The sequence below is a fragment of the Platichthys flesus genome, chromosome 10 (genome assembly GCF_949316205.1).
Source record: "Platichthys flesus chromosome 10, fPlaFle2.1, whole genome shotgun sequence".
NCBI lineage: Eukaryota > Metazoa > Chordata > Actinopteri > Pleuronectiformes > Pleuronectidae > Platichthys > Platichthys flesus.
In genome coordinates, this window is record NC_084954.1 from 20961573 (window position 1) to 20982130 (window position 20558).

Consider the following 20558-nt stretch of genomic DNA (forward strand, 5'->3'; position numbering starts at 1 on the left):
TGCTCACCTGACAACTGCAAAGTTGCTCTAAGCCTCAGCCATAGAGTTGTTTGATTTTCTCACACATTTCGGACAATGTCAGGTATGTCCTAAAGGAAAAAGCACATTCACGTTAGCATCTGTTGACACGTGAGGCTTCCCCTATAGAGACGTGCAGCCATGATGCCCCTGGGAGATGTCGTGATTGCCACTTACAGACGTGGGACCTAGGGGGAAATAAAGAGAGAGACAGCGGTTTCAGGTTCCAGGACTGAAGTACGGTGCCATTATCACAGAAACCTGAGAAGTGTGGCATGTAAAGGCAAACACAAAGGTTTCTCCCTGCAGATAGAACCATTCAGATGTGCAGGCTCCGTGTAAATGAATTCAAATATCTCGTGTTTCTGCAGGTGGTTGCCTGGACTAAAAAAAATGACATCATTGACTCCCTGGTCATGCCGCGTCCCGTTCGCCAGAGGGGGCTGTGCACTCGTCTCAGCTGGTGACGTGCGTGCTGCGTAGGAGTGACGTTTAGGGAAGTGGATGAGAGAAAACAACACATACAGTTGGCTAATGAGCGTTAAAGTGTCACGATGTGTGGAATAAACAGAAATGAGATGATGGCCGTGCAGTGACACTTTGGAAAAAACTTCGTGTGGCGCTGAAAAACCCGAACAGGTAATTTATAGCGATGTAAATCCACTGTCACTGCTCTGCTAACGCTAGCTAGTAAGCTAGCCCTGAGTTAGCACTACTACGGAATATCAACTGGTCAAACAGCTTCAGAACGTTAGTGTGGGGCCGTCACCTATTTACCTGTTGTCTTATTGGTGTTAATACGTCATAGAATATTCGCAAACTGTTAAAACAAAGCTGCATTGCTCGCTGTGGATATACGTAGCTACCTGATGACAACAAAACTACAAATCTTTCATCCCTAATGAAAACAAGTGTTCAGTCAAACAGCAGTTTATCACCTTATTTATCGTCCTTCTGTATATGTCTGCTACGCCTGATCTGTCAGAGTATCCCGGCAAAACTATACTATCTAATTAAGGACATGGATAGAAAGGTGAAAAATAAATCTAAATAATTTATAGATAATAATAACGATGTTTAAAAAAAAAAAAATGTCCCGAATTCAAAAGAAGACCTGACTGGTAAGCATAGGCTATTTGTTGAGTAACTAACTCTTTGTTCATTTTATTGAAATTAAATTACATTTTATACTGCCCGGAGTCTGGTCTAACTAACCTTACAGAAAACTTGCTTTCATCTATTCATGCTCTGGTTTTCACTTCGTCCGAAAATTAGACATTGTTAGAGATAAGAGAAGTTGTGGGTCTTATAGTAGCAAAACTAATCACTTTCATTTCCACAGAGAAGTGTGATTAGATTTCCCTGCATGTATTTCAAGCATTTAGTTCTGATCATTGTGCGATTCAGCGACCCAAACTGTTTTCCCACAATCTAAACTTAAATATGATGACGATGGTGTCAATGTGGTTTCTTGTGTTGCCGTAGGTGGAATATCATTAGGACTTACAGAAAACAGTGACGCCTCAAACATCTCCAATGTCTTCCGGCTGTCCTCCCCAGTCACCTGCTGTGGCAAAGTCTGAAGTTGCAGTAGAGGGAGAATGTCCGTTGCAGGCTGCCACCTTTGCCTACTGGGACAACATCCTGGGCCCGCGGGTGCGACACATCTGGTCACCGAAGGGCGACCAGCTGATGTACCTCAGTGATGGAGAGGTCACCTTTCTGGCCAATCACACTCTTAATGGGGAGATTCTCCGCAGTGCTGAGTGTGGCGCCGTGGATGTGAAGTTCTTTGTCCTGGCGGAAAAGGGCGTCATCATTGTGTCCCTCATCTTTGACGGCGAACTGAAGGGGGACAAGAACACATGTGCCTTGTCCATCATCCTGCCGCAGACAGAGCTGGCCTTCTACCTGCCTCTGCACACCATCTGCGTGGAGAGGCTAAAACACGCCATCCGCAAGGGCCGCATTTGGATGCAGAAGGTACCACTGATCCTTTTACCGCTCACTCCTGGACATAAGCTTAATATTCACACAATAACTAACAAAGATTTACACTTTGTGCTTGTAAAATATACCTATCATCATTCATATCCAACCTTACTTTCCTATTTTAAAGGGTTATTAAGAAATCTATCAGCTGTGTCATCCGTTTGGGACTGCAACATTGGCAGAATAATAAACTTTCTGTCTCCCAACAGAAAGGAGTAAGTTAGCTAATTAGTTCTGAGAGCTCCTGCAAGAGACAGCAAGTGAGTAGGTCATAATAAGGGCAGACAAACCATCCTGAGACACCGCTTCAAAATACATCACCACTGCAGATACTGCTGTACAGGCCTATTTATCAATCTCCTGTGTTGTGCATGTTTATCACTATTGTTAGTTTTACTGCGTCCCTCTTGTCAGACTGCTCCTCCCCACATAAATATTGCAGCAGGGCTTTATTTTGCCCGATGCACCTACAGTTTGGCCTGTTTACTGCTCTGTTAGTTTTGTTGAGTCACGTTGAGAAACTATATAAATCATAGTCCCGATTTCCAGGGCTCTTATAGCTAGCAAATGTATCCATTCTCAGTTCTTTTTTTGCACAGTCACTAAACTGAAACTAAAAGTCCGTTCTGGTACTGCTGCTTGTTTTAATGGCTGAGGAGCTGGACTTCTCTTAAATAAACAAGGGCATTTGCTGTTTTACATTTAATATTATAACAGAAAGATTGTTATCGTTTTGATACTAGTTTAAGTGCAACATCAGTCATATAATGTATTTATACAAAAGTGTTCTAACAGTATCCAACCCTGATTGTCCTTTAACCAAATATAACACACATTTTGAGGTGTGTTTGAAGTTGCAATGATAATTAATAATTTACATAAGAGCTGAAGTACAAGATAAATTAATTCATTTTATATATTAATATCTGCTTCATGTAGCTATGAAGCCCTTTATTTTTTCTTTTGCTTAAATTTGCGCTAAATTAATGAACAGTGTGAAAATTTACAGTGAGAAAATAAACAGATCATTGCTCTTTTGAGGACACACTGTGTAAAATTGACCAGGCTGCTTTATCAGTCTATTAATGATGTATTTTATTTTTTTATCTGTGTTTTTTTCCTTATTTTGAGAAGGATGCATCCAACTGTCAAGCAGTATCCTGAGCAGGTGCACAGATTAGTTATGAAATCCAGAATGATAAAAAAGAGTCACTACACTGTGGTTTCAGTATTTGTGCAGAGTTTACGTTTACTGTTTCCTTCAACTTCAGGGCTACAACATCATCTCAGTGTTGAGCTTGGAGATTGTCCCTATCATGGAGTTGTTGGCCTCCATGAAGTCCCACAGTGTGCCAGAGGATATAGATGTGAGCAACACACGCAGGCACGCACACAAACCCCTTTAATGAATGTAAAATAAACTAAGGATGGCTGACATTGTTAACATTCATTATTGAATCCAAAGGCCTTCAAAAATCTTGGCACCTAAATGTTTTAAAGTGAAGGGGGACTTAAGAGTTTATGATGTGAACATCGTGGTGACAGGAACTGAAAGGAGCTTGGTCCCATGTTGAAACACACTCGCATGAAATCCTGAACAAAATCATTTCTCTCTAATTTTGGCAAATTTCCACAGTTTCATTCTTGCACTTGTTTAAATGGCCTCTATTTCCAAGAGGCTTGAATTATCCAGGTTACCAGACTAGCTTACCACCCGGTGTGATTCAACATTTGTTCCCGTAATGCAACCAAAAAATCAGCACAAAGAAGCTCCCCACAATCCTTCCCCCGCTGTTGTTTTTATGTTTTGGTGTTTCTTATTGTCATTATTCTTCCAGCAAATGTGCCCATCAGCACTTTTGTTTTTGTTGAGACTGATTCTCCTTTTATAATTGACTCATTTGTTTTTTGCTCCTGCTGAACAGATAAAAGACACGGTGCTAAATGATGATGACATCGGGGACAGCTGCCACGAGGATTTCCTCCACAAGTAAGCACTCTGGTACATGCAAATGGATACAGAAGATGAACGGTTCCCATTTAACACCCATCAACCTACCAATGATGAGTAATGACTCTCCCCTTTACCCAAGTTTCCTCCAGAGAAAGAATGAAAGCTAAATTGCAGTAAAGCAGTGAGAGTCCATTCTTACAATGACACTGCTGATTGCTCGGAGCTGCACAGGATGTGTTCTACATCCTGTGGACATGATAAAGTATCTGGAAACTGGAACGTGTTTACCTGGATCTAAAACTTATTTGTATCTGATTTATTAAGATATTTAATTGGAAAAAACGTTGGTTGAAATATTATCAAAAGAACAGAATCTCAAGCAAACTTCACAAGTAAATATGTACACTTTTTTTAAAACACAATTATTAATATAACTAGCTGTGAACCCGGAGCCAGTTGCTTTTTTAATTCTTCCTTGTAAACCCTTTTTTCAGGGGTTAGTTCCTCTGTCGAAGTGATCGTTCCTAAAAGCTGTCATTAAGAATTACAGTTGCGCTAATGAAGTGAATTGGTTCTAATTTGCATGTTTTGGTTCTCTTTGGTTCAGGGCCATCAGCTCTCATCTGCAGACTTGCGGCTGTTCAATCGTAGTTGGAAGCAACCCAGAGAAAGTAAATAAGGTAAGTTCACTGGATTAGTGCTGCACACAGACAACATTTGGAATCCATCTGCACGGTTCCAAACGTTGTTTTGTGCTGTTCAGGGATTTTCGCAGTATTTTGAATCTCAGTCTGGGATCGGAAAAAAATTTACTGCTGCAACAGAAATTTTTAAAGACAGGATTTCTGAATTAAAACAAGACACATTGGGCACAATAAATTAGAGGGAAATTTGAACATGAACACTATACAGTTTTCACAGACGTCTTCAGTAGAAGCTATGAACAGTTTGAGGTTAAACAATACCAAAATGTTGTATTACGATTATAGTGAACCAGATTATCATCACGGTATCAGTGCTATCAGGTTATCTTAAATGTGCTGGAAATTTTCAAATAGTACAAATAAACAAATTATTTACATAAGCTTTATATTTAAATAATATATTTATCATTAATAAAAACAAGAATGTAGCTCCAACATCAAAATAATATCAAACAACCACAAGGAACAATCTATCTGTAAGAACAATGCAACCATATGTAAACAAACAACGTGCAAGATGTTGATCACACATACAATTTAAAAACAAAACAAGTTGCAACCAGCAACAGCATTAGTTTGCCCAATGAACATCAAAAGCCTGCACAGTCTTAACTTTAGTTTATTTGGCTTGAGGCCTGAACCGAGCACTAATTAAAACAAGATCTTTATTTGTATCTACCAGGTAGCCTCAGGACAGATTAAGCTCTGAAAGCAAAATTAAGCTTCTTCAGTAATTTCTGTGCAGATTTTGCAGCAATTCTCCTTTGTTTTAATCAAACAGTCATTAAAAGGCTGTTTATTTTCTGACCTTGTTTGGAATAATAATCCTAAATACAACATGATTGCATAACCTTACACAACCCCTATGATGTCAAACAGTTTCATTCCAGTTCTGTTTTGTTCTGAAATGACCAAAGCTGTTCCTCTATTCAAATGTAACCGTGTTTTCTTGCAGATTGTGCGAACGCTCTGTGTCTTCCTCACCCCGGCCGAGAGGAAGTGCTCTCGCCTCTGCAAGGCGGATTCTTCCTTTAAATATGACACAGGCCTGTTTGTACAGGGTCTGCTCAAGGTAGTCACCAGTTCCCTCTCATTAGTATAATGTGGTTTCTATTAGAGCCATGGTGCTTTCTTTTGCCTGCTTGTGTGATCTCGCCCAGTCTGCTTTCTGACTGGTTTGCTGTTTCTTCAGAACCTGAAATAGTTGCATTAAGATATTCTTTGTTACAACACTGCACAAGATTCAGATCTGTTTCATCTGAGCTTTTTCAATGTGGTCTCCTTAAGGTTTTAAGTTTTACTAGGGCAACTGCAATAGGCAAAGTAAGATAATGGCATATCTATTCTTATTTTTAGAATAGATGTGCCATTTATGTTTGTTCTGGTTCAGTTAGTTTGTGGTTTCACACTATTTACGCTATAGGGTATCACATTTTATAGGAAGTCAACAGGAATTAGAGCAGCAAAACAATGAGCAGAAAGCTCAGAAGAGTTGTTTGTTCCATCAACACAGTCAGCATAGTACATGCTGGCTGTGAATCTTATTTTTAATTTCCATGTAAAATACATTGTGAGACAAAAAGAATTGGGAGCCTGGGGAGAAACAACAGAAAAGGATGTTGGAATCTCCTTACTTGCAGAATGTGAAATTATTCATTAAAGCTTCTTCACACATATGTGACATAGATATAGAAAGTTTTTGAAAAGCTACTCTGATATTCACCCTTTTTTTGTTTGGCATTTCTATAAGAATCTGCATCCTTTTTGCCTTTCTCCCTATTATTGTTTCTTCTTTTATAAATACAGTGTGTCCTGTGCTCTTTAAATTGGGTCAGGACATGAATAATAATAGCGGTTTATCACACATCACATTAAAAAATGTTCATTGCAGGTTGTAAGATTATTCCAAAGTTGGCAGTTTGTCGATACAGGTATCATAACCTTTTATTTATTTTTTTATTCCCAGGACTCCACGGGCAGCTTTGTCCTGCCCTTCCGCCAGGTGCTCTACTCACCGTACCCAACCACTCACATCGACGTCGACATCAACACTGTAAAGCAGATGCCACCGTGCCATGAGCACATGTACAACCAGCGGCGCTACATGCGGTCAGAGCTGAGCACGCTCTGGAAGACCGACAGTGAGGAGGACATACCGCCAGACACAGTCATTCACACCGATGAATCCTTCACACCTGACTTGTAAGACCTAAACATATCCATTGATATTCAATTTAAATTTGCACTTTTTTACACTAGGTGTACTTTTCTCCTGCTCAAATTAACATCGTAACTTCTATGTCTTTATTCTTAGGAATATATTTCAGGACGTAATGCATAATGACACTTTGGTGAAGTCATTTATCGATGAGGTGAGTCTATAGCAACATTTTATTATTTTTTTAATTGTCCCTCTAAAAAGGGAAAGTAAGTCATCTTAATTGAGTCATGGGGAGAAAAATTGAATTAGCGCACTGCGGTGGTATGCCTCTGCCAAACACACCAAAAAAGAAAAAATTCCAGATTCATATAAGGTCACTATGACCTTTGACCACTGTGAATGTGATAAAGGAATATTTACACAGAAACTGTAGGTTAGAGGCATACACCTGCAGTAGTTCTGGTTTACTTATTGTAAGTGTATAAGTGTTATAAGTACAAATAAGAACTATTATATATTATATTACATCACGGTATTGTTTGAAGTAGCCTCAAAGTTTATTTCTGGCTGCAGTTCATACTTGAAACTTGAGCCTCCATAACACTGACGCAATATTTAGAGCTTACGGTTCTAAGCATAAGAATTTATTCCCAAGGTTTGCAACCCATCATCTTTCCATGAAGGTGTCCCCAGAGTTGTGCTTACACGTTTGTTCTCATGACAGCAGCAATAGTTTTTATCTCAAGGTTAGCACAAAGAAGGAGGCGGGGTGGGGTGTAAGATTATAATTTTTTTCTTTTGAAGCCGAGACTTCAAATTGACATCCTGTGTTGTACCCAGGTGTTCATGCTCAAGCCGGGCCTGTCCCTGCGGAGCACCTATCTGGCCCAGTTCCTGCTGCTGCTCCACAGGAAATCCCTCACACTGCTCAAGTACATCGAGGACGAAACGTAAGAGTTCTCACTAATGCAACTACAATTCAAGTAACGAAAGGGATTAACATGTGGCTATAGACATGGCACAGACAAATCGAAATAACAGATCTAATAGTTAAATTGCTCTCTGTCTTTTTTTTTACCACACTGCACTCCAGCCATTAACCTTGCTTAGACAGAAATATCATCACTGATCACCGCTGGCCCCCCACAGGACACACGGCCAGAAATAACTTTAAGCCCTGTCATCTGTTGCCTGATGTAACACACGTACTGTTCTGAAGCTTAGAGTCAAAATAGTCAGGTCAGTGATTTTTTTCTGCATCTGTTCATCTTATCCGGGAGGTTTGGCTGTACAGGGGTGAGGATATGGCAACCCCCTAGTGACAAATTACAGAATACATGGTGAAAGGGACCAGACTACACTGACTCCAGCTGTGGAACAGCTGTTAGTCCTGGGTGAGGACCCAGCTGAACCAAATCTCAAACACCATTAGGTAAATAGAGGAGAGGAACACAATCTCAGAGCTCAGAGTGGGTAGAGGGGTGTGACTTTATTGGTAATAGCTGTGTATTGCTTAGAAATGCATGTGAACATGGTGAAGTTATAGTGATTCAGTTTACCGGAGGTGTATAACAGACACTTGATGAACAGATGAAGTTGAATAGCAGTACGTCATAATCAAAGAAAAAGGAGCACATGATAAAGTTACTATTCAGGGGAGGTGCAAAGAACACAGGCACCTTTATGCTAAACAGAAGAGGCAACTCATGATCAGATGAGTCATCGCTCAGCTTCGGCTTAGTGTGTAGTCGTGATGTGTAGCAAAAGTTTCTTCTTTTTCCCTCCATATATATAAATATATACACACACACACACACACACACACACGCTTTAACGACCACCATTGTGGGTAGGACTTCTCCCAGTGCTGCTGATTCAATCTGCACAGCGAGGGATGGAGAGGAACAAAGCACTGACCTCCTGTTCTTTGGATGCCTTTCTGACCGGTATTTACTGAGTCCTTCTGACCATGTCTCTGCTCTGATCTACTATTTGCTCCAGGTCCCGCCCACGAAATTATAGCATGAGCAGGCGGTTTTAAAACTGTAAATGATATACTTAACTGAGTTGCAGAACTAAACGGTTTTGATAACAGCACTAGCTTTTCTCCTGCAAATACTCAATCTGCACACACATCTCTCTCACACAGAGGGATGGAGGGACAGTTTTTTGATCATTCTGGTTTAAGGGGGAAGGCATCTACCCTCATCTCTCCTTTAACCCTTTATCAGACCTGATCGCTATTATCTATATTCATGATCTGACTTTGTGGTTCTCTGTAAGAATAGCAGACATGTTCTCACTAAAAGAAACCTGCTGGGCTTTATCAAAAAAATACCCAACATCACATCGTGAAACGTTTGAAATTTTCAGTCTGGTTAAAAAAAGGAAAGGGCACTTGAGTCATTTGTCATTTGAATAATTTTCGTATTTCCCTACTTCAGCGTTTGTCTTTCAAAAGGGATAATCCAAATGATGAACATGTATGTAGAGAGGAGTATAAAACGTCTGTCCTTGAGTTAAGCACCAGCTAAATGGGAATGTAGTTCTCAGCAGGCAGGCAGAACTCGGCAGAACACCGGCACTCTCTGTTTATGGTACACAGTGCACATGAGAGGATTCTGCATGTTTTGCCAATAATTGGCCTCTTGGCCTGACCTTAGCTGCCCCCTGCAGTTGCAGGTGCTACAGATATAATCTAATTCTATAGCAAATACTGTCTGCAAAGAATCTGGAAGACAATACTTTGAGCTGTGGCAAACTACGTCTGGCAGATTCTGTAATTTTATACACAATAAATTCAAAATAAACAGCTGAGCGGACATCACAGGACAGCACTGGTATGTAGGAAAAGGGCGAATTATTCATGTTGGAAAGAAACTAGGAAGACGTGGCTGGTTGTCTAGCAACACAGGACGATGAATCCTCAGCATCACCTGAGAATGATTCCCCTTTTATGTGCCGAATGGAGCGAATAGTGTGTTGAGTCATAATGATGTAAAGGACATGCCATTGCTTCACAGCCACACAACCCTGAGAGACTCTGGAGTGGAGCCAGTCTTGACAACATCATCATCATCATGAAAACACCAAATGATGCTTTTATGATCATCATTTTAATCACTGACAAGAAATTATCATTTCTCTACCCCCCGCAGGCACACAAATGGAGACTATGCCAGGTTGTAAGGTGACCTGGTGGCTTTTGATGGCCTCACACCACATTTTACATTAATTCCCCATTAATTCAGTCAGTTCCTAGCATGTTCACTCTGTGATAAAACAAGTTTAAAAACTGCTGGTTTAGCTTTACACTCAACTAAATCAAATCGACTGTAGCTGCTCTCTGGAGACCCCGTTCAGTACCTTGTAAAAGAAATAGGAATAATTGAGTCTTTGATTCATGCTCTGGTCCCTTTTAAGGTTACAGTAACCACCTTCTGGCTCCGCTCCAGAAGCATCTTCCTTATTCCAGACAATTCATCTGAGTCTTTGCAGTCCACCATGTCATTAGCATCTCTGCATTTTTTCATGCCATCCTCCCTGTGGTGACTTGGGCAAGGCTCCATCTGGGCCAGACACATCCTTGCGTGCTCGCCATCAATGCACTGACCTTTCCGCTCCTTTTAGGACAGCAGTCACACCATATTTAATCTAGTTTTAAACATCCTGCTTTGCTCTTGTGTGTGAGAGAGGTTTAAAGTATTTTTCAGCAAGTGTTTATTTATGCTACAGTAGTATTTAGTCAGCCTTGACTATCTGTAACCTCCTTACCCAGGCTTATATTTCTTATAATCAGCTATAAAGTTTCAGAATATTATTCTACTTACTGTAACTTAAAAAAAATATTGCCTTATTTAAATGTTAGTGTTCATTTGTCAGTGTCCTAACACCCTGGCTCTAAGAACCCCAACCAAAGATTATCTTACACATTATATGCACTCTAAATTAATTTCTTAGTTATGTAGAAACACAAATCTAGGTGCACGCATACACACAAACACACAATCAAGAAAATAATCTGATTTTGTACCCTCTACTTTCAATACTTCCCATTCATTGCTCCAAATTTCTCTTTGCATCCTACATTTAAGACATTCACATTTCTAGGATCAGTGCCTGTGAAGCTCCGATTTTTACAGGAAGGCTCAACAACGGTGGTTGAGCCTCAAGAGTTGAAGCACAGTTTGAAGTTCTCAAAGAGAGATTTCTCTGTAAGTAGAAACTCAGGAGGAAAAGGAGAATGGACAACCAGTGCAATGCAGTTGTTGCTTAGAACCAACACATCTGTGGAGATCCTATGTTATATTTTGGGTTTATTTAGATATAATTAAACAGAAATCAGATATTTTGTTAAACTAAATATTACAAAAAATTTGGCCACAAAGCATTACCGATTAGATTTGTTTTCCTTTATCCTTACAGTGGTTCCAACTGAGATGTTTCCATAGAAAGTAAAAACATGAACATACCTCACTGTTGAGAAAACACTAACCACACAATCAAAACCATTATTCTTGTGCCCGGGTGAAAGCATATAAGCGGTCTTGTTTATGGTGTTGGTAACAATCTAATGTCTAAGGGCATGCAATCTTCCAGGTGTCTCGACAAGATTGTTTATGCTCACTTGCCATGCTGTAGCGGCATACATAATTCAAAGTGGCATGGCATTCCTGTCCACAGCTGCAACCCAACTAGATGCTAATGCAAATCCTCTGACCCTGAGTATTTTAGGTTAACGCTTACACCACAGTATAAATATTTCCTCACCTTTCTTCCCAGGCAAAAGGGGAAGAAGCCGTTTAGATCCTTGCGCAATTTAAAGACGGACCTGGATCTGACGGTGGAGGGAGACCTGAGCATCATAATGGCCCTCGCTGAGAAGCTGAGGGCGGGGCTGCACTCGTTTGTGTTTGGGAAGCCGTTCTACACCAGCATGCAGGAGCGAGATGTACTCATGACCTTGTGACTCATATTCTTCATGTGCACTTTATTTATTTGAGAGTTAACGAAAACATGTTTTGTGATATTGTTTTTTTATGTTTATTTGTATCAGTGTTACATTTAAGCATGCAGATGTTGATTTGTGAGATAAACACTAGAGCCTGAATATTTGTCTCTGCTTTGCTGGAATGAAAAGAACATTTTGCCTTCCTTTTGTGTGTCGATCAACACAAGATTGATTGTTGCTGCTGTTATGAGCCATTATAATTAATGTTTTGATATATTGCCATGATCAACTGTAAGCGTAATGTGAGTTTAATATTTTAAGACGACATAAATTATTCTCTGCTGAATGAATTATTCAAATGTTCTTTGCCTTCCGCTAACAAAGGCTGTGTATTAATTGATGGTGTTAAAATTGGCTGAGGTGCCCAGCAGGACACTTGCAATTTAAATTAAATTATATTAATGAAAGCAAGTTATTTTTTTTGCCAAAGCCTGTGTTATACAACAACCTTGATTGGCCTTTGAACTTGTTGATTGCCTGTTGGACTTGTGGATTGCCTGTTGGAAAGAATCTAATTATGACTGTGTGCTGACATTAAAAAAAGGTTGTGACTAATTTTAGCATTAGGAAAAAAACACAGAGGGTGTGTTAATGAACTCTTACCACAACTCTCCTTATAAAGCAGATCTCTTTCTGTATGTAGTGTCTATATAAATGACTTTTCATAGTTGTCCAGTAAATGGATCTGCACTGGTTTATGTTCCTCCCACAGCAACCCAACTTTACTGTCAGGATTGTAAGGACATTTGTACCTTAAAGTAAATCTGTTTGATGGTTTATTTGCTTTTAAAATATGCTTCCAAAAATGCTCATCATTTGAATTTGATATACGCTGAGTCGATAATTAGATTACAATTATACCGCATGTATGTACAATTTTAAATCTGGAGACTTTTTCCCACTTGTATATGTTTAGCAGAACAAGTTTATTGCTTTATCTGCTCCCTTTATTTTTACTTAATAGACTCATTCACTTTGTTGTAACAGTGAACTTTTGTCTTCGTGTTCAGATGGGGCAACCAATAATAAAAAAACTGCCCTAACAAACGGTACATCTTTGACACTGCCTTCAGTTTCTTTAGTCAGTAAACACAGACCGACACATTTGGAATGAGGAAGCATATGATTGAAGTAAGAATAGAATTGCAAAAAACTGACACAACAGTTTCATTTTGACTTCGTAAACAGCAAGCACCATGGATTTGGTCCCTTTCAGATTTGAAGCTCATCTTTTTAACTTAAAGCTTTGAGATCTTTCCAGGAAGGGAAACTCTGTGTGGTAAATATGAGATACATACATGAGACAGGATGAATCTTAATGATTGTGGAGATCCATTGACTCTCCCTCTGTCTGGGCATCTGAGTTAAATGTGAAAGTCCCTCAACGTAGACCCTACAATGTACTGTTGGTTGGTCCTTTATCTATAACCTGACCTCGGGTACACCGTAGGCTTAGAGATGGAATGGAGTATCCTCAACAATACCTACTTCACATTTGCATGTGAGCAGTGTCATTAGCACTCAGATTAAAACACTGACATGCTACAGCTGCTAGCACGTTAATCGAACTGTACTTTGATGGGCCCTATGACTCAACACTAGATTTAACAGCACTGCCGATAAAAAGGGAAATCTTACTCAAACACACTCAGATTTCTGGCAAGCTCAGTTTTGGCTGACCCACAGCAGCACTTGACAAGGTTAATGGAGCTGAGTGTGCCAAATATCTTTTTTTATTTTACCACAGAAAGTGTTTTAAGTGTTTATCTATGTCTTGATTTAAAGAATTCGATAAATCAAAGCAGTAATTTGATAAGTGAGGTGGAAATGATAAGAAACTTCACTGCAGCAGTTTTAGAACTATGAAGTCCTTCATCACCAGAATGGTATTTTCTGAGATGTGGCCACCCACAAATGGTAACCCTAACCCTAGAAAAAACTGCCTTCTGTAAACAACACAGTGAAAAAGATAGCTTAGAGTTTGTATCAGTCTTTAATTGCCTTGAGCAAGAAATATATAATAAGGTATCCTCTAGAGGGCCCTGAACTGCTGCATATTTAAAACATGAGTGGAAAGAACCTCTGCAATTTTCTTTGGAATAGCAAGCATTTCAACTGCTGACAGGAAGAGACTTGATAAATTGATTAAGAAGACTAGCTCGGTCCTGGGATACCCGCTTGACCCAGTGCAGGTGGTGAGACAGAGGACGATGTGGTCGAAGCTGTCTTAACTGATGGACAACCAGACCTATCCCCATCAGGACACCATCACAGCACTGGGCAGCTCCTTCAGCGACAGACTGGAGTATCTGAGGGAAAGGTATCACAGGTCGTGATGCAGACATTCTTGCTCCTTTCAGTACAAATTGTGATCATTGTGGTCCTCTACCTTGCATTTAGCGCCATGATCAGGTCAAAATGTGTGTTTAATACAGTACAGTACAATGCCTGACAAAATAATCCCATAAGCCTCCTGTGCTTTGATAATAGGACAAATTGTGTAATGTTAATATATGAAACATTGCAACTGAACATGAGGATGTTAGCACTGTCCTATCAATTTTAAATGTTTTCTGTCAGCTTTTATTCTTAGGATGTATTTTTTGGCCTCACCTGGTAATCAGGCGCTTCAGCAATCAGCTTCTAATGGTAATAAACAAAAATAAATATTAAGCACGTATCCAAATACTCAGGATTATGAATGAAGCAGTTCTGTAACTGAGGTGCTCAGTGGATTCTTGATCCCTGTGGTGAATAACCCTATTTATGAGCATGTTTCCTTTCTAGCATTAGCATTAAGCTCAAAACACTAATGTGTATTAGCATTGTGCACTTTTAGTCTTGCTTTAACAAAAATCTTAATCTACAACAGAGCATGACCTGCTTGCATATCGCAGTTTCAGTTACAGTATTAAAGAACAAGAAGATCTCATTTAAACAATTGAAATTTTGACAATATTTACCCACCATAGTTACCAGGATATGGGCTCTATTTTAATATGTATGCATGGGCTAGTCCTTCCAGCACCACATTTCACTGCTACAGAAACGCATGCTGTTGTCTTAATGAACCCACTGACCAAAGGCCTTGCTTTCTTGAGACGGACAATGATGTAAATAGCCCTTCTGTTACTTTATTTACTTAGCATGTAACCCTTGAAAAATATGGCCCGCTCTGAAGATGAAACCCATCTAGCTTAGTATTGATCTCTTGACCTATTATACATATCTTCATATTGCACATTAATAAATATATAATACAAATGAAATATTATATATACATTTTATATTTATTGTTAAGATTTTACTCGTGATTCTGCTCTTGTTCTTAAGCCCCTGTCTTTCTCTTTCTCCTGTTCCTCAAAGCGTGTGCTCCTTAATTTACTTTAATTTAATATGCAAACAATGCACATTCCCTTGTATGTTTAATCGTGCTTGGCAACAAGTATGATCCTGAGACATGTCAGTCTTTCTAAATGGATCCCAGCCTGGTCCAGTGCACCCACTCAGCACCTAACAATGAAGTAAGAGCCACTGCTGTAAAACGTGTTGTGTTGATTGGTTGTCACTGCCTGTCAGTTTGTGTGCGGGGCCTCCCTTACGCTCTCGTCTGATTGGTCAGTCTCCGCCATTCCGTTGTCCCCATTGGTCGTTTTATGAACGCTCTCACCAGAACAGGAAGAGATGAGAACTGGCCGTCTGCCAGGTAAATATTGCAGAGGATGCTAGCTGGGCTCACGTCCGACACGACAACGGGACGACAACTCCTGAAGAACCGAGGCAAAGATGAAACCACTATCCTTATCGAGGACACTGAGGTATTTCACAGTCGGACAGAGACTTGTTTTCACTGTTTGGATCTGGAGAAGTTAAAGGGTGCGGCCTGTTGTCATTAGCTTGCTAGCTAAGCACAGTGCTAACGTTATGATTGTTAGCGGCTAGCTTAATAACCGCATTATCCACAAGCTAAAGCGTCACTAGCCAGTGGACGGGTCAGCAGCAGCGTGCTGTAACGAATCAAATACCGAAGAAATGAAGCATGACAGGCAACAATAAGCCTTTGTGAGTGGTGCTGAGGATAATGCTCAGGAAATTACTCAAGACCTGGGATTAGCTAGGTGTGTGGTAAGACTCAGGTGTAGCTGAGGCTTCCAGATCAAATCTGAAGACCAGTGAATTATTTATTTAGCTCAACATGTATAACTGGACATGTGGAAGTTTAGCTTGTTCAAGAAAAGAGACGTGAGGCGAGGATGGCTGTGCCGGTTCAGCATGTAAACAAAGCCAGATACTGTCAAGTGAGACTCCAGCCCTCTCTTCTCTTGTCGTCCTCATCGGTCAAACAGCAATGACACTTGTGTTCTGGATTCAATGTTCAAGCTGGTGCTTTGTGTATCACCTCTGTTCTTAGAACACGGCTCCAGTCATTCGGGTAAGGGTTCAGGTCATTTAGAGCCATATTTAGCTTATGAGCAAGTTAGTTCGCAGATGTTCAGTGCAGGTGAGCAGAGGCAGATCTGTGCTTGCTTCAGACCAGTACTCCTTTCTAGTACATACACTTACTTCTGCTTTGTTGTCTTTAACACGGATGCACTCACAACACCAGCTAAAGCAGTGCAGTCGTAATAGTAGCTTGTGCACTTATGAAATGACTATGCCCATCAAGTGGCTGCAAAACTCCCAAATGCATATTCAGTAGATTTAAGACTATTGAGACATACTAGTATATTATAACTGGTTTCTGTAGTTATTATACATCAGTGAAGTGTCTCTTGGTTATATCTAGTGTCTGTAGTTATTATACATCAGTGTAGTGTCTGTAGTTATCATATCTTAGTGTATTGCCTATAGTTATTATCTCGTGTCTGTACTAGTTGTCTCGTGTCTGTAGTTATTATACATCAGTGTAGTGTCTGTAGTTATTATCTCGTTTCTGTATTAATTATCTAATGTCTGTAGTTATTATACGTCAGTGTAGTGTCTGTAGTTATCATATCTTAGTGTATTGCCTATAGTTATTATCTAGTGTCTTTACTAGTTGTCTAGTGTTTGTAGTTATTATACATTAGTGTGGTGTCTGTAGTTATTATCTAGTGTCTGTAGTAATTATCGAGTGTCTGTAGTTATTAAACATCAGTGCAGTGTCTGTAGTTATCATATCTTAGTGTATTGCCTATAGTTATTATCTAGTGTCTGTACTAGTTGTCTAGTGTCTGTAGTTATAATACATTAGTGCAGTTTGTAGTTATTATACTTTTATAACTTCTCCAAACTGTCCTCATGTTAGTTTGACGACAGGTGTTGTCTGAGTCACTGACAGTGGTGATCATTCTGGGATGGCAGCATAATCTGTGCTCTCATGACTAATGTCAGACAGGTATCACTTAAAAGCTGAGTTTGAAAGCAGGATCTTTATTGTTACTCATTCAGACGGAGCGAATCAGTGTGTAAACAGAATTGGATTAGGAGCTGGTGTTAAGTCCATGTGAGACACAGATCATGTGTTAAGTTACTGAATTTTTATAGATAATCATTTTTTTATGTAAAGTCTTAACTTTAAAAACAGAACATTTGAACTTTTTGTTGTTTGTTTTTCTTGTAAGCGCGAGAGAGAGCAAGCTGTGTTTCCATCTGAGGTTTTACTGCCAACGTTGTTTACAGTGGATTAGATGAGGATTTGTGTTAGTGTGCGTTAGTCGGTGTCGTAAACGCTATTCAAGCTTGTTTCGACTCCTGAGCATGAGCATGCAGCTGCACACACACACAAACACACAAACACACAAACACACAAACACACACACACACACACACACACAAACACACACACACACACACACACACACACACACACACACACACACACACACACACACACGCTACTTTCAACAGCCCCCAACATACACAGATAAAATGAAATAATCCTTTCCATAGAAGCAAAGTTCACTTAATGCATGTCCTCATGACACGTAAAGTAGCTGCAGATATTCACTGGAGCTGGTTGGGGTCATGTGTTACACATAGCAGACATTGTAGCTTAAGGTCCCACTGCTCAGGTATGCGAGTACTTTACAAATTAACTGTGTTAAGATATTATGTGAATATCAGTAGATGAAAGCGCCCTCATTGGTTTTCAGGGATTTCTTTTATATTTATGTGATATTGAAACAGTTTAATTGTATTATATGTGGATTTATTTATATTTATATTTCTTGTTGTTCAATCTGTCACCATTTTGTAAGACTTAAGTCTCAGTTAGATTTATTTCCTGGAAATAAAGCTGAAGCAATGAAAGACATTTCCTTGTGAAACTTTCCCTGCTTGTATTTCTTTGCTCTTTTGCACTTGTTCTTTTTGTGTTTTTGTTTTCTACTCCATTTTCTTCCTGTGCCCTTTGACGCAGTCTGACATTTGTCTGTTTTAGTTGTAGACATCCGACGGAGAGCCTGTAGCCATGGATGGGTATGTTGCCAAAAACAATGAAAGCACCTTCCCCACCTTGGGGGACCTGGATGACTTTCTAACCAAGCACAACTCCAACTTCATCTGGCTCCTTGTTGGTAAGAAATCTGCACTTGATAAGAAATGGATGTTTTAATGAGACTTCAAATAATCTGCCAAGGGCTGCAATTGCGATTATTTTGATAATCTATTAATCTGTCTATTCTCTTTTCGATTAATCTATTCGACAAAAGCTGCATTTGACCCTTTCCAGCAGTTTATTCGAAAAGCTACTTAGTTTTATTTATACAATACTGTTTTCTTTTTGCATATTAAAGATCTGCAAATTAATTATGATAATTTCTGATTTAGATATTAACAATTTACTTAGGAATCATAATCCAAATTCAAAATACCTTTAATTCACTCCAATCTAAGATACCTTAAATTGAGTTTAAACCTGGACGTGAATAATGAATAATTTTAATTAAATTGTAGATAAGTAAAACTGGAAAAATGTATTATAATATAAAAAATTGTTGGAAGCAACAGCACAACATCCATGTGGTATAAAGCCAAAGGCGTTTATGATCCTCCAGTAAATAGAGAGAAGATGAAGAGGAAGAATGGCTCCAACATGTTTTCTCTTCAGGTTCATACCAAAGGGATGTTGTGCTGCTTTTACATGTGAAATCAGCTTTGAGTGTGCTACCCTTCAGTAGCCTTCAAATTTATTGAGTCAAACATAAAAGATTATTCTATATCATTTTAAAATGGGTTCTTTAAAAATATTTGAAGATTGTTGTATTAAGATGTAGGTTGTTGATATGATAAAAATATTAATATTCCCTAATGTTTTTGAGATGTCCTCTCAGAAAGATTTTCATGTATATATGTTTCAAGTTATCCTGCCAGTATCTTTCAATTGAAAAATGATAAATTATATCTTCCAGTTATTGCTATAATCCAGGTGCTGCTCTCAGTAGGACAATGACACTGCATAGCTCACAGGAGTGAGTCTTAACAACATTGGGTGTGACATTGAAACCCAGCTGTTTGCACAGATATGAAAGAATCAGTTTACAATGATAAGATAATAATGTTATTAGTTGGAATTCCTCTGTGTACATGGGTCTTTAAAAATAACATGCAACACTCTGCATTCGAAGGACTGCTTACAGTTTGTTTTTTAACAGTATTAATATATAAGTCATTCACATGGAATATAAGAAGATGGCTAGAAGTTAGCAAGGGAATCATGGAAAAGTCAGTTTCGAGCAGTTGTCAGGCAGTGCAGGTTCATTCCTGTTCATGTGTTATGCTATATCTGTATCTATCGCATGTTTCAAAGTGTAGCCTGCTCTTTTAAGCTTTCCGAGGATTACCAACCCTAGCTTTATCTCCTGTAGTCATCTGAGAGTGATGGCAGGAACATAATGAAAACTTTTTGTTTCAGTTATTGTGAGGATTAATCATGTTTAACTGATAGTGACCGTGTTTTTTTCCCTTCTTTTTCAGCCACCATTCTGTCCTGTGGATGGATCATCTATCTAACTTATTACAACTCCCGCAACATTGGCCTCATCCTCACACTCATCATAAACCGGCTCTACAAGGATGGCTACATTCACATCGGTGTGTTCATCAGGAGCGCCATCACACAGTTAACTCAGACTGCTGAATATTTAATAATGAGCCAGGTTCTCTCAGTGATTATCTCCACAGAGCCCGACCTGCACAACACACTACAACCAACAGCATATTGAATTTCTCTACACAAATGACAAAGGAATTAATTTGTAAAGCACCTTGAGGCCATGAATTCAGCGGAGGAATGTGGAAAATGTGTGATGATACAAACCTTCAGCCCAAATAGCAAAGTTCTGAATCACTTTACAGATTTAATGTGTTTATGCTTTAACCTCTGTCTTTTTATTGTCTAGGCCAGAACTGAGTAAAATAATTCTTGCATAGATTTACATAGGAAGCACTAAACATAAAACAAAACAAGCTTCTCTCACGAGATTGGCTTAGGCCGAGTTACATATCCTGTCTTTAGTCTGACAGCAGACAGGTCAATAAAACCACGAACAGGAGGAAGTGTTAGCTGAGGTGATTCGTTTCGAATCACTCAGGCGTCGTCATTCATTTGACCTGAAATAATTAAATCAGGGAGAGACTGGTTCTCTTCACAAAAGGAAATCATGTGTTTCTGCTCTTTCTCAGCGACCGTCTGTGACCTACTTGTTGTACAATTAGATGCTAATTAAGATCTTTTTT

The 20558-nt window shown here is 39.3% G+C and overlaps 2 protein-coding genes across 2 annotated transcripts in view; both read left to right on the forward strand.

The window, feature by feature from the left end:
• The first annotated feature begins 498 nt into the window (after positions 1-498).
• Positions 499-12901, forward strand: c9orf72 (C9orf72-SMCR8 complex subunit). Its single transcript, XM_062397239.1, has 10 exons — positions 499-657; positions 1504-2001; positions 3282-3377; positions 3936-4000; positions 4572-4644; positions 5624-5740; positions 6635-6870; positions 6983-7040; positions 7670-7779; positions 11612-12901. Exons 2-10 carry the CDS (start codon positions 1555-1557, stop codon positions 11796-11798), a joined length of 1389 nt encoding a protein of 462 aa, XP_062253223.1. The 5' UTR covers positions 499-657; positions 1504-1554; the 3' UTR covers positions 11799-12901.
• Positions 12902-15547: 2646 nt separating this feature from the next.
• kiaa1109 (KIAA1109 ortholog) overlaps positions 15548-20558 on the forward strand; it is an 81954-nt gene continuing 76943 nt past the window's right edge. The window contains exons 1-3 of the mRNA XM_062397240.1: positions 15548-15658; positions 18262-18397; positions 19797-19913. Coding sequence (XP_062253224.1) covers positions 18292-18397; positions 19797-19913 — 223 coding nt within the window. The 5' untranslated portion in view covers positions 15548-15658; positions 18262-18291. The remainder of the gene's footprint in view (positions 15659-18261; positions 18398-19796; positions 19914-20558) is intronic.

Excerpts from the sequence above, each read along its gene's own strand:
- c9orf72 (XM_062397239.1), top strand. The coding sequence starts at position 1,555 with ATGTCTTCCGGCTGTCCTCCCCAGTCACCTGCTGTGGCAAAGTCTGAA. Across the intron at positions 4,645-5,623 it reads ACCCAGAGAAAGTAAATAAG|ATTGTGCGAACGCTCTGTGT; the intron begins GTAAGTTCACTG and ends GTTTTCTTGCAG. Across the intron at positions 7,780-11,611 it reads AAGTACATCGAGGACGAAAC|GCAAAAGGGGAAGAAGCCGT; the intron begins GTAAGAGTTCTC and ends CTTTCTTCCCAG.